General features: G+C 35.1%; 1 protein-coding gene across 6 annotated transcripts in view; it reads left to right on the forward strand.

Moving 5' to 3' along the window:
* Nucleotides 1-15,043, forward strand: part of LOC140170088 (AMP deaminase 2-like) — a 60,150-nt gene that overhangs the window by 15,854 nt on the left and 29,253 nt on the right. For 5 of the 6 annotated variants that reach the window (XM_072193407.1, XM_072193404.1, XM_072193405.1 and 2 more), the window contains exon 3: nt 10,323-10,394. The exons of the other annotated variant lie outside the window; for it this stretch is intronic. In XM_072193407.1, the coding sequence (XP_072049508.1) occupies nt 10,323-10,394 (72 nt within the window). The remainder of the gene's footprint in view (nt 1-10,322; nt 10,395-15,043) is intronic. 6 annotated transcript variants of the gene reach the window in all.

Below are 15,043 nucleotides of genomic sequence, written 5' to 3' on the forward strand. Positions count from 1 at the left end.
TATAAATCAAAACTTACCCTGCATTTTCAGATCATGTGACCATCCACACCAAACCAAGTGGAAGGTACACATTTTAAGTTTTCATGGTTTACAAAAAAGCCTGCACATGTTACAAGTATATTGATTCATTGCAGTCAAAATGCACTATTGATCTTCATATAATAATATTAAGCTTGTAACTTCTGCATTTTAAATAAAAATGCAGAAGTTGGTCACATACATTGTACTTGTAATATTTGGCTCTTTTTAAAATATCAATATGCCAATATTATGATTATCCCAAGGATTTTTATGAAGAAATTTTATAAATCAAGTTGGCATAGGTTATAGGAAGTGAAAAAATTATGGGATCTTGTTGCCATTGAAATTACCAACACTCAAAGAATGCAATTTGTCATATTTTGAGTTTTTTGTATTGACCTTTGACCCTCAGAATATCATTGCGCCAACATGAGCCCAAACATATTCCTACTGATACACAAGTAACAGCACTTGGATAAACTAAATGAAGTTAAAACACCATGGGTACTTGTTGGCGCATCGAGATATGGATACTTGAAGATTGCATATTGGTCGCACAAACTAACATAAAAGTAGCATTTTGTGATTTTGAAGTGACCTTTGACCCTTAAAATATCCTTGCGCCAACATGAGCCCACACCTATTTCCACAGAAATGCAAGCAACAGCACTTGAATAAACTAACTAAAGTTAAAACACCATGGGTACTTGTTGGCATATCTAGTAGAGGACGCTTAAAGTTCGCATATTGTACGGCATGGCATATTATAACAGTTTACTTGCCTTTTAGATGATATTTAGAAAATCATAAAAAATACTAAACCAACAGGACCCAAGCTTTTTACTGCTTCTTTTAGTAGAGTTACAGTTTGTTTAACACTGAACACCACTTTTTCTGTTCTTCGACCTTGGCGCATGAAATTAATGAGGCGTGAAAATGGCTCAAAATTAGAAAATTTGACCTTTGACCTCCATTTTCTTCTTGCGCCAACGAGCACCCATCAATGTTGCATTCGCATTTGATTCTAAATAATTAGTTTATCCATTTCAACTTGCATTTTTCATGGGTGCTTAATGGCGCAATGAGTTTAAAGCCACATAAAACAGCACGAGGGCGCTTTTCACTAATATTTTAAACTTGATTATTACGACGCGCCAATGGTAACCCAACCACTTTTTTGTGTCATTGTAATGATACCCATAAAAGGATTCAAAAAATGTTTTCTTTGCACTGGGCCAACGTTGGCGCACAATTTTCTAGTGGCTGCTAATTGATAAACCATTTAACGATGTTTATGGGGCCAAAATTTCAATGATTTTTTTCGGACAAACGAAATGAGCGAGGAAGCTAAAATTTTTGGGGTAGTTTCTGGGACTGATGTTGCATCATCCTATTTTTTTAAAAGAAAATCCATGACGCACTTGAATCACAAAGTCCCATTTCGGTCCCATTCTTACCGACAATGGCTGTTAAATTGCAAACAGAATCGTGGATACAGGCTTGCAAAAATGCAACAAATACCAAATCATGTGCCACCTTGGTAGAAGGAAGACCACTCTTCCTCTACAAATTTCACATTCTATGATATAACCCTTCTTATTTCAACAATTAGTAATTAACTTCAGTTCTGGAGAGGACAATTTTTAACGCGAACTGTGGTATCAAGAACAAGTGGTCTACTGTATGTAAAATAAATGAATTCCTCAAGCAGTGCCCTGTCCCATCAATTGGTAATATAACACAGATTATACAGGTAGGGTAAGGGTTTATATTTCCTCTTTAATGTTAACAAAAATGGAGGCATGAATTGGAGAGGACACTCATTTTTTTATTTAACGCCAAATGCCAATTTTGCAAGAATCTACTGAATTTTAACATTTTTGCACCAATTTTCACCATTCAACTTGCATGATGTTCCACACATATCATATTTTCATTGCAACAAGCGCATTGCCATAGAATGTGCCTAATTTTTCAAAGAATTAATTCAGAATACATGGGCAAAATGAAATGGGACTCCAAAATTGGGTTAAAAATGTACCTTTTGGCAATTTTTTATACAAAAAATAGACAGAATTCTGTAAAAATGCTCATGTAGCTTGTAGTTTGTGGCATACTTAGAATTAAGTTAATAACACTGCATTATCACCCTAATTATATCAACCAGATATGATAAAAGCCATTTTTGTGAACGTGTCATTTATAATGAAATAGCCCGCATACTCCTGAGATGTGCATCAGTTGTGTGTACAGGTGGCATCATGTCTTAAGCACCTTACATGCACAGGACATGGGTGCCCTACATGGACATGCACAGGCACTTTAACGCACATGCAATTACCCACTTCCTACGCAATCATTCAGATGTGGATCAGATCAGTGACATGTATACAGTAGGCCTACTTGATGTGGATCCCAGGAGTGCACATTGATGCGGTCTCGCTCCTGTTTGGAGTCACCCCATATTACAGTGTAGATAGTTGTAGGCATAGAGTGTATCCCAGGGAGTGTGTCATGGGATTTATAGTCATGTTGTTGTCACACATTGAGATATTTGCCTTCTCCCAATATTATGTCGCGATATATCATATTTTGAATTGAAACTATTACATGCACTTGCCATGCTTGTATTTTAAAATGGTAGCTCAATTCAATCCTTAAAGATGCATGGAATAATGGAAGAAGGCAAATTTATGGAAAATGATTCTGGTAGTTCAAGAAGCCATACATATCATAACAATATGAAATAGTTTTGCTATATATGTCAAAGGTTCGCTATGTCAAATATGAAATCAGGTATAGGAAAATACCAGTTTGACATAGTGAACCTTTGACATATAATTATTGAACCTTCGACATATGTGACGTGTCATGTCAAAAGGTGACACTTTTGGGCAGGATCGTAAATGGAGAAAATCTGCCCGTGGGTGATTTTTTTCACAATTTGGTTTGTTGCGAATTTGTGATATTATTTGTTAAAAATATTGTCTGATAGTTTCAGACCGGAATATAACTGGCATCTTGTATTTTTTTTTGATTTTTTTGAAGGTAAATCCTACTCTCAACAGTGTCAATAATATTTTTAAAGGGCGATATCTCAATTTCCAATTTTATAATTCACCACAACTTACCAACTCAATATCTTCGCTTAGGAATGTCCGATTTCATTGGGGAAAACAGCATTGTGGAGCAAAATATCTCTGTATTTAAAAGATGTAAAACCTCAAAATTGATAACCTGCCCAAAAGTGTCTCCTTTTGACATGACACGTCACATATTGGAATCTTCGACATAGCGGAATCCTCGACATAGCAAACATAGGACATATAGCAAAAATTCTAAATATGGGACCTTCAACAACATTGCGGACCTTTGACATAGTGGACCTTAAACATAGCGGACATTCGACATAGCAAACATTTGACACAGCAAACATTCAACATAGCGGACCTTCGACATACATGTAGCGGGCCTTCAACATAGCGAAACTTTCGACATACATTGTAACAGACCTGTGACATAGTGAACCCTGTATAAGAAGCAGATCTTCGCAGATGTAGATTGTCGGACGCTATCTCAAATGACCTTTACAACCGGAAGAGCACCAGTGTAGTATTAATTTGGTTGGCTTAGCTGAGCTGTACTGGTTATGGAGAATTTGAAACTACATTGTACATGTTGGTGAAGGTAATTTATGGTGTAATTGGCCATACTCCCTATTGCAGAATTAAAAATATAAACTGATTTGCCAAATGAATCACAACTAAATCCTAATTGTTTAGTTAGTTCTAACTGGCAATACAGGTCAAATATTAATATTTCAGCGAAAATGGGACAAAACATGCAATTTTACATGTTTTTTACAATTGAAGTTACAAAATTCTAAGACTTGGCACAAGTCTAAGCATTCAAAATAGAGTTAGCACATCATTTTAATATTTTATGTTATTTTTGATAATAATTAAAAAGGTAAGAAAATGTGTTGTCCAAAAATTAGAATGCATAACTTGAAATTATAGTCTCTGTACAAGTTTTGGGCTTGATTGTCACAGCATACGAAAAATGCCCTAAAAACGCATATTTTTGGCCCTTATTTCCAAAAATCGAACAAATATTAAAATTTGACTTTTATTGCCAGTGGGGACTTTAAACTATCAGATTAAAAATAACTACATGTACTGCTCTCTCTTTAAATTTATAGCCTATATCTCAGTGTCACAAATTCCACCATTAGCCTGATTATCAGATAATAACTGCTAGTGTCCTTGGCCTTGAAGACATCAATAGAAGATACAATATTAACTTAGTGCACTCAACTGTGAATTATAATTGTCATGTGTGTACCACAAATAGTTATTAGGAATGTAACAATACTATTGCTGCCGTGTTTAAGTTTTAACTAAAATTGAGACAAAGTACATGTAGGAGATAGAGGAAAATTCTTGCTAGAGGAAAATGAGCTGCACTGTGTGTGATCAGGCAAAATCAGTCTCAAGTCGGGTCATATTCAATTTTCAGTTTCTTATACATTGTAGGATAGTAAAAGACCAGAGGAGGCTTAAAGGCATTCCTACAATGCACTATGATTGGGAAATTTGATCAATATAACCTAATTTTAAAGGCAAAGTCCCCATTGCCACACACACACAAAATGGTCATTTTAAAACTGCAGCCAACGAGCTAATAGTTGAGACTTAGGACTGATATTTGATTTTCTTACAGGAAACATTCATATTGTCCCACTGCATTAATTTTATTCCTAAGTCTCAATGTTATGAATGTTAAATAATAGGATGAAAACACCAGATATTTGCACACAATTCCAATGCAAGGCATGATCAACTGTACCATATGTGTACAAAAGCCAGACATACAAGGTCAGAAACCCCATTGGGTTGTGGGAATGTCTTTAAACATCCTCTGGTAAAAGACGATTAGTTACAAAGCTGTATTTTGCAGAAAACTCCATTGGAAATTGAACAACCAGTTCAAAAAATATGAACCATTAAAGAGTTTCCAAAACAAGAGGAAACAAAGGTAAATATTTCCTCTGTTTGGCTGTATCTCAAAATCAGTATTTCCAACATGACTTATTTTCCTTGATCACATCACATACAATGTACAGGTGAAGTACATGCTCTAATCCAGCCTGGCCAAAGGCATTAATTGAGACACTGAGATACAGCAATAAGCAACAAAATACATTTTTAAAGAGAAGGGTGAAATCCTCGAGCTTCTAGTATACCAGGGTAGCTTTAATCGGAGCCAGAGATAAAGAAACTACTTCGCGTCAGATAATGCTTTTAATCAAACTCCACAGCTTTTGATAGTAGCGCGCAAAAGTTGATTCATCTGGTGCCTTCAGTGGATCAAAGGAATCACAGAAAATGGTGAAGAATGTTGGTACTTTACATGGCAAAAAGTATCTTTTTTTTGTTGACATGGTGCTTTCAGGAAACAAAGTATCCTATTAAAAACATGTAAGACCTAACTTTTGAGACAGTTTGTATACATTTGAAGGTGAAAAACTAACCATAGGGCACGCTGTTTCATCAATTTGTGTTCAAACTGTTTGTTCCTTTGATTGACAGGTTTCATCAGATGCGAACTATTTTCTTAATTATCTCTGGCTCCGATTATAATGGATACCACCATCTACATACTATCATCCTCCATACTATCATCCTCCTCCATAATCATCATTGTAGTACATATTAATATTGTAGCGTAAGTTAAATTTCCATCTTGTTCAGATTGGGTGCCACAAGCTTCGCGCTCTGCGTCTTAGTGGCATCCACATCTCTTCACTTCTCATGTTCTTATAATGTGTTTCTATAAGTAATTATCATTAAGTATTTCTTATCTTGCATTTCCATTTGTATAACTTTTTTTGAATTGAGATGAAAACAAATAAAACTTGAACTTGAACTTGAACTATAATTTCCAGTCAATCCTAGTCAAAAATGAATTGTACAAGGCAGCCATTACTTATGGCATGTAATGCAAGTATCTGATTGTACGTTGCACAAGTGATGAGATGTATTGTGGAAAAAAAGCTTAATCAATATCAAGATGACAAGAAAAGAACAGAAAAGGTCAATTTAACCTTATTCTGTGTTGTCTTCTGTCTACTATTTGTCTATTTATTGTAGATGCTTTTAATATGCAGTTTGGAATTCTATGTACGTGTATGGCAACAGAACAGAAGCCGTACATGGTATGATCGTGAAATTGAAGCTCTATAACAGATTCTTTATTATGTAGATATTTATAATTATGGTATTGGTAAAAGGTTTTTTTGATGGGAAATGCAAGAAAGTATGGTACAAAATGATAAAAGGAGAAATGATAAATTTGCATCTTAAGCAAAATGACAAATGACAAGAAATACGCCTATGACACTCTGTTTCTTTGGGTCGACGGCTGCACCAATTATGCGGTAAGTGAAGTAGTGAACCTTGAATTAATATGAAATAAAATGTTATGTGGCAGTGAAAAAATAATCATTACCTGCAGCATTTCATTATTTTCTGCACATCAGTGTTTTACTCTGCAGTACACATGGATATTTTATTTAGTCTCAAGTAAATAGCTGATTTATATCTTGGTGTGTAGATATTTCATGACATTATTTTTTAAGTTAAATATACATGTAATAGAGAACTAAAATGTGCAACTCACTTTGCTATATACGGTGCGTCCAAAACCATCAGATTTTAACAGGCATCTGTGATGGTAATGGGGTGACGTCAGGCATCGTACCCTGCATTACGAGACATTCATCGCCATGTGAAGTCACACGTGCACCATCATCTGGGCCATTCTTCGGTCACGTGTGTGACATAACTAGGGGTATTTCACACTAATGCTCCTGTGCCTGCTTTATAAATAAAACAGATAACACTATATCTTTTGCATGATAGTTACACTAATGTCTATACTTTTCAAAAATATTTTTATTTTTTTTTTACGTTGTGTTATTTTTTGTGTCAGGGGTCAACAAAGGGTCGGTCACGTGTGTGATGACATCAGACGGATGCAAGTTTTTGGATTTTAAAATTCATTTCTAAATTTCTGTGAATGTTAAAGGACGGTTATTCCTTCATGTAATTTTACACGAAATTAGGGTTAGGGTTAAGGTTAGGGTTAGTTTAGGGTTAGGATTAGGGTTAGGATTAGGGTTAGGGTTATGATTAGGATTAGGGTTAGGGTTAGGATTAGGGTTAGAGTTAGGATTAGATTACACGAAATAATTACATGAAGGATCGACCTAAAGGACCTACATATTCATACCAAATGTAGTAAAGCATTGATATCTTGCAATTACAATGACACCAACATTGACAAGAAACATTCATGCCTAGCTGTGTTAATTGAGGGTTTGATACTAAATGTTTGGTAACGTGTGTGACATTTGGTTTTGTTCGTCTGAATGTCACACACGTTACCAAACTTTTGGGTGAACAATTAAAGTATTTTACAAAAGCAAATTTGTTTCCAAATTTATTTATTATATGCCCTATAACCAACTAAATGTATTGTTTAGGGAAAAACAGTGGTGTGATGTCAACAATCACTTCGTACAAACCTTCCATTAAAACTGAAATAACTGGATGGTGACACAGAAATCCATATTCTTAGGGGTAGGGGTAAAACATGGGTCAGTTTTTGCTCTTATAAGAATATTTCAGGTGATGTTGAGCTAAAACTTTGTGTTTAGGTTCATTTTGTGATTTACTTTTATGGCAACTACAAATCGGGTAAAAATTACATTTTTGGATTTTTTTTCTTCCATAAAGTCCAATTTTAGCCTATTTGTGTGTACAATCAAGGTTTTATCACATTTGTGAGGACATAACCACAAAATGATACCATAGCAGCAAGGTATCAAGAATGTTGGTACTTATTTTGGTGTCAGTGGATAGAGGAGACCCATACATTGATATCAAAATTCAACATCATAGGGTGCTCTTAATGGAATTCCATGGCGGAGTTTGTACGTCACACACGTTACCAAACTTGTCACACACGTGACCCCGGTCATTATCATGAATTACGTAAAAACTAAGAATAATAATTTCCATTTAGGAAGCTGGAATGGAGGGTATAATCAGTCTACCTTTTGACATAAAATATGAAGTTCAGTTAATAAAATCTTTTCTGATGGTAAAAACAATTGCATGTTTTTGGTCATGTGTGTGACATACAAAACCAATTAATTTGTTTCGTTAATTACGTGATTGTTGTGGTTTGAAAAACATTTCTACAGTTCTGATTTATTTTAGTGGCATCATAACAGCATATTTTTCAGGAAATTAGAAAAACACAATTATAAGAAGTTAAAACTGCAGTAAGTGTTAAAATGGCCCAAAAACCTTACTTTTAGACCCAAAACTAACAATTATGTTAATTTATGCAAATTAGGGTGTTCGGCGATTAATTTTTCATGAAAATTACAGTTCTTAAAAACTTTGAACTGTACTTGTCACATAAAAGTTTAAAAATAAATGATACCTACAATTTGATCTTTTTCAAATTAGTTTCATTTTCTGAAGAATGGCCCACCTACATTTTTTGTATCAGAGAGGCCTGATGAAGTCTGCTGATTTGTGATTTCGGGCACAACCTAGCAAAGTGAGTTGCAAATTCTAGTTCTCCAGTATTGGAAATGTACAAAATAAAACAGCTGATTTGTTGCAGTGCAGGTTTTTACTGCTTTTGTAACTATAATTTGGTAACTAAATTACTAAAACATGTGTTCATTGTATTATTAATCCCTTTTATGTAATAGTAAATAAGATGTGTAGTTAAAAAAGTTCCCACAATTTAGTTAAACTACAATGTATACAAAGACCATGCAAGTTTTTATTATTTTTGTTATAAATATACAATGTACATTTTGCACAGTTATCTCATTTACATCTAATAGAACTAATAGTATCAAAATATTCCCTTTGTTTTACAATGTATGTGATTGTATCTTTATAGGTAGGTTTACATGAACTTGGTGTCTTGCATTATTATTTTATTCATGTTGTTATTATGAATTAACTTTGTAATGTTCAGAAATTTTTATTCTGGTATGTTTGAAATACTGTATGCAGTTTGTTTTTGTGCTAAAGATTTAGTTGATTTGATGTGTTTAATTAAAATCATCATCATCATTAACTTTATAATAATTTTATTTGCTGTGGTTTTACAAATTTAAATAACATGCTTTTTCATTGCAACAGCCAGTCAAATTTTACCTGAAAATGAGATACCGTAAAAAACTCTATGTGCTTATTACTATCGAGCGCTTTTGAAAACATGAAATTGTACCAAAGTCTGGCACTTTACCAACTGAGCTAATGGGGTAGAGGCACACATTTGCAGGTTTACTTGTTCGTATATAGCTATGTGTATCCATGATTTGCTCAAAACTCTTTACACTATTGTGGATGGGGGCACTTCATTGCATGTTTTAAGAGCGATTGATAGTAAGCCTATATACTAACTATCATGTTTTTACGGTAAACAGACTGTTATATTAAAATCCTAACAAGCGGGAATCCATCGTAAACTCACATGTACAAGCTGCTATCGTAAATTATTTTGGAGGAATTGATCAAATTAAATGAGAAATAAGAATTTCAGTCTTAGAAATCAATTCTCAAAGGGAAAGTAGAATACTAAAATACAGTACTACTTACTGTTCTGATAATTTATGGTTGAATGCACTAATTATTGGTTTTGGGTGGGGTCCAAAACTCAAAACGTTTTCTGTATATATCAGCCTGTATACTTCAAATATTTCAACAGTTTGTATTCTTTATTATATTTGAATAATTATTAATCAATTAATCGAAGTGTGATTTTTATTTTTATTTTCTTCTCTTCCTATCCTTTCATTCCTATGTTCATTCATGCTAATCATTCAACATCATCATTTTGCTTTTAACTTGACCCTGCACTTATTACTTCCTTAATTTTCTTTCCCGAACTTCATTCACTTTGAACTTGCAAACCTATACCTACATGTACGCACTTGCCTTCATTCCTTTCCCCTGTTTTCTTCTCTTCTCTTCTCTTTCGCTTTTGGTGTGGGTTTCGCTGCACTTACCACTTACCTAAATTCATATCATACCCATAATGCATTTCCTCTTCCACATCTCACCTCATTCCTGATTACAACTTTTACCCATGCTCCTTTGCTGCTGCTCCTGGTGCTTGATACTTACCTTTATTCGCTGTGAATCCTTGTTTGCTGTGCTTGTACGTGTGTCTTCTTTGGCCTGTTGGGGCCACTTTCTGACGTGAAGTTCTACATCACATTCTGGGCATAAAGTTGTGAATGGGACAGGCCCTGGGCCTCATTTCAACAATGTTAATGCGTGAGTTTTTGCACTTTTAATTTCTCATTTAAAAAACAAATTAAATCTCTAACAAATTACTAACATGTTCAAATGAAATATCCTCATGTATGTGTTTATAAATCTCTCTTTATCAGCTAGGGTTGCCAAAAAATTTCAGCCCAAATCATGAGTCAAATTTTTGAAAAGTTACCCAATTTTTCCCTCAACCATTGATGTTTATATGGATTACCAAAAGTGGTGGGAGCCAATGGTGAAAAGTAGCCCAATTTTTTTTCTTAACCATTGGTTTCTATGGGACAGTAAATTGTCAAAAATCATGGGGAACATCAAAAGTTGCCTAGATTGGCTACCAAATCACGGGTTTGGCAACCCTGCTGTTTAGTATTGCATGACTGAATTAGAGTTTGCATGGTAGTCTTGATAAATATTGAATTCTTGTTCGTACTGCCTGTGCTTAATTCTTGAGTCCATTCTTTTTATTATTATTCATTGTTCATATTGAAATGAAAAATATTGGGAAATGTTTTGTCATTTTACCAAAGTAGCAGGATGATGAGGTCTTTCGAGTTAAAATCCATACACTCCTATGAAAAACATGACTTTAATCTCTCTCACATCAAGGGGTGCAGATTTAAAATGGAGGCACCTATTAAGGAAATTCACACTTCCTGTGTGAAAGATTAATTTATGTCTTCCATCCATAGGGTATATGGATTGCAGCAGGAATAGCCCATTTTGGAGGTTTAGATAAATTGGTAAGGCCAAGTAAAAATAAAAACATGTTTCTCGTCCGGGTTTTTAAAAATTAGGAGAATGAGGGGCTTTTTATTTTTTATTTTTATTGGAAAACGACGCTAAATACCTGTATTTGGCACCATATTTCGGTATTCGACATACAGATTGATATCTGAGAAAAAGGAGGAGGCCCTTTTTATTTTATTGTTTTGAGAGGTAGACCCCTCTAGTGATCACAAAACTCTTCTTAAATGATGTATTATGCATTTTACAAAGCCGTAAAATAAGTTTCAACTTCTGAAACATCTTTTTCAACAAGTTATAACTGAAAGTTTACAAAATAAAAAGAAATTTGACAAATCTTCAAAAAATGAGGAGGGCGCGGACGAGAAACATGTATTTTTTTTACTCGGCCTAACATATGTGGCTGAATGAAAGCATACTTTTTAGCTTTTCTTGAAGTGAAACTGGTGCTATGAACCATCAAATTGTCAAACAAAATAAAGCAAAATTTTGAACACATTATTACTTCATGGTTAGTTGAGGATATTGCTAGCTTGCAAAATTTGTGGGGAAAAGACCCAAAAAAACTAACATCTGGTTTTGAAGCATTGCAATATAAAATATTATTTGTTGCTTGGATTTGCTAATGAAGCTTTTTTGAATTTCAAACAGTTTGGTTTTAAAATAATATAGGCCTATACTAGTTGTGCACATACATTCAGTATTTTGCTTAAAACCCTGCTCAAGTTCATTTGCTCCCTTCCTTGAGTTTGAAAACAGTTTTTAAAAACACTTTTTAGAAATTTGTTGTTTGGTCAGGAAAAACCTCCTATGTGTCCTTGGCCCCTGAACATGTTTAAAGCAAAACCCCTATAGATGGCAGTTTAAAAACATGTTCAGGGGCCACAAACACATAGGAGGTTTTTCCTGCCCAATTGCCTTATCCACATGTCATTAAAGTAATTACATGTACTCGTTATTCATATTTTACTTAACCCCATGAGAACTACCTGCCGATTGGCCAAAAGAAGTTTTCATTATCAATTGGACCAATCAGCAACATTGTTAGAATAATTTCACCACACACAAAAATTGGGGTGAATATTTTGCAAAGCTCCATTCTGAATTAGTGATTAAAGTAAATATATCATGTAATTGGCCAATCAGAGGCAATGTTAGATCGGCAGATAGTGCACAGGGGGTTAAATAGACAACTGCAGTTTGTGTAACAAGGACTAATACTGACCCTTAATTTGCAAGGATTTGCCATCTTGCGCCCAAAATAAGGTTCTTCTTTCAATCACATGTTCAAAACATGCCTTTTATGCCTGCTTTTACAGCAAGGTGCCAGAAGGTATAACGCCAAAGTGTATGTGGTAATTAATTATGCGTAAGAGAGGTGTATACATGTGCTCACAATACACTTTGAGGGTTGAACCTCCTTTTGAGATGACCATGCAAAGGGTCAGTATACATATAGTTTCTTGAGTGGGCTTTTCCACCAGTATATTTTTGTAAGCCTACATGTTTAAGGATTATCCTGCAATCTACATGTCAAAAATTTAATGCAAATCAAGTCATGTAGCCTAATATTTGCTGTGTATAATGGGCCCATAACAGGTGTGGCTCAAGGGCCCTCCTTTAAGGACCCCTGGTGGGGTCAGGGACCCTATATGGTAGGTGACTTTAGGCAGAGTTGAAAGAAGTTGCATGATCATGTATTTATTTACTTATTGAAAATATGTCAGTTGATGTCAAAATAGTTTATCATGTATTTTAAGTGTGATTGTAATTTTAACAGTATACAAACTGTATGCTCCCTTTTACCAGATTCAAGATTCACTGAAATATCATACCCACGTGGTGATACCAGGATTTCTTTTTTTTTTTTTGGGGGGTGAATTTCATGTGGGCAAAAGCAACAAATTTTGAACAAAATTGCTGCAAAAAGTGGTATTGTAATTTTGGGGGTTTTGCCTTAAAAAAGTGAGGGGGGACATGAAAAATATTTGAGGGGGAAATACCCCCCTCCCATGTGCCGCCACTGATTACATGGGCACTAATGCCTTTCTTACTGTGCCTATGGTTTTCTTGCATGACATCATCATCTGAGTAACCAATCAAAATAGAGGTTACAGATCTCTTGGCACTTTTTAGCCTAACCCCTTGCTTTTGTGCTCATGTATTAAAGCAGACCTCCAAAGATATTTGCACCCTGCTTTTGAAGTTGAGGTACAATGTCATTTGAAAAAGGTTGTACAGGGCATAATATAGAATGTTTATCATTTAACTTAAAGGCGCACATAAAAATAACAGATGTGGAAATAGAGTATAAACTGACCAGTAGATATCAGTGCAGTCCTAGTAATTCATGGCATATTGGATGGCCTAAGGGAAAGTTAGCCCATATTGCAAGACTATCCTTGCCTTCAAGGTGAAAGAAACCTACTCATGTTAATACCCTCTGGCCATCCATCTGGCCTGCTGTCAGATATTTCCCAGGAAAGATGACATTCCAATATTCCCCTTTAAGCAATTTTTCAGCCCGCTTTAATCTGCATGGGAAATCATTTTATTTACCTATTCATCTAGAGTTATTTTTGTTTACTATATGTTTTGTTTTCTTTTATTTTCTGTAGTATCAAAAGGTAATGATAGAGTGTGTGACAAAATTTGGCGTGGAGTGCTAAACTTTAGTTCACCTCAAGTTTGGAATTGATATAAGTGCGTAAATCGCCGGTCACCCCAGTATATTATCACGCTTGGAAAGTTGATCGGGCAGAGCATACCAGTTTGTCAACACGCTTGCGGTGTAACTGTAAAAAGCATTTACATCACTACCAAACTTGTGGTGAACTACAGTATAACAGTAGGGACAACATTTTTAGAATATTTCACAGTTGAGGTGTATCCTTGGTGTAAGACATTCATGAGTTAAGTCCGATGTATACTCCACTTCGCTGCCGCGATTTCGCCGACGCGAAGAAATTTGAGCTGAAATTTTACGACTTTTACGAGCAGGTTTCTTCGCTTCGCAGAGAGTTGAAATTTTTTCAACTTTGGGGGGTATCGGTCAGCGAAGTTTCTGCACAAGCTCTTCTGATTGGCTGCTAAAGTAATCAGGCCAGCTAATGGCCCCATCAAGAACTTGACCTGCAACTGTAGAAAATACCTTTCTCTATCTGTTTGTGTAAATTCTGTATTGACTGAACTACGGACGACTATAAAGAAAAAATACTTTCCAGTCTTATATGATTACCAACGTAAACGATTATAGAGATATTGGGAAGAAGGTGAATGCTTGGGAAACAATTTCCTCTAATCTTGACATTCCAGGTAAATAATTCAATATTCTGTAATATGTTTTATGATATGCATAGGTCTATATTTATAAACCATTAACAATGCATACACCATAGCCAATCATTCTCTAAAATTGATCATAACATGTGTACAAATACCGGACGGCAATGTTTTCTTCGCGATACTCGGCGATCGTTAAGGGGAAGTATACATCAATTACATCAATTATTTCGCGCGAAGCGGCGAAGTATTTTTTGCATCGCAGCTTCGCGCGAAGTTGCGAAGTGGAGTATACATCGGACTTTAGACTAGTGTAAAGACTCCATTGAGGAATTATGCAGCTTACGGAATAAAGCTGTACCTTCAATAGAAGATTTCTGTGCTAGGCTAATTTCATGCTCTGATTTACATTAAGGGTAAACCACAGTTTGGTTCTTAACCTGATTTTTTTAGCAACAGAACACCAATACATACAACACCAAGTGTCTGAAATATTCAGGCCATCATGCCCTTTGGCCAAAAGCCTGCAAAATGCACTGCATGCCGTCCAATACGCTTCTGTACGGGCCCGCAGAGCCTCATGAAATGTCACCAAAGTTGAACAGTATGACACATTTATCAGTGCC

Source organism: Amphiura filiformis, chromosome 14 (assembly GCF_039555335.1).
Source record: "Amphiura filiformis chromosome 14, Afil_fr2py, whole genome shotgun sequence".
Lineage (NCBI taxonomy): Eukaryota > Metazoa > Echinodermata > Ophiuroidea > Amphilepidida > Amphiuridae > Amphiura > Amphiura filiformis.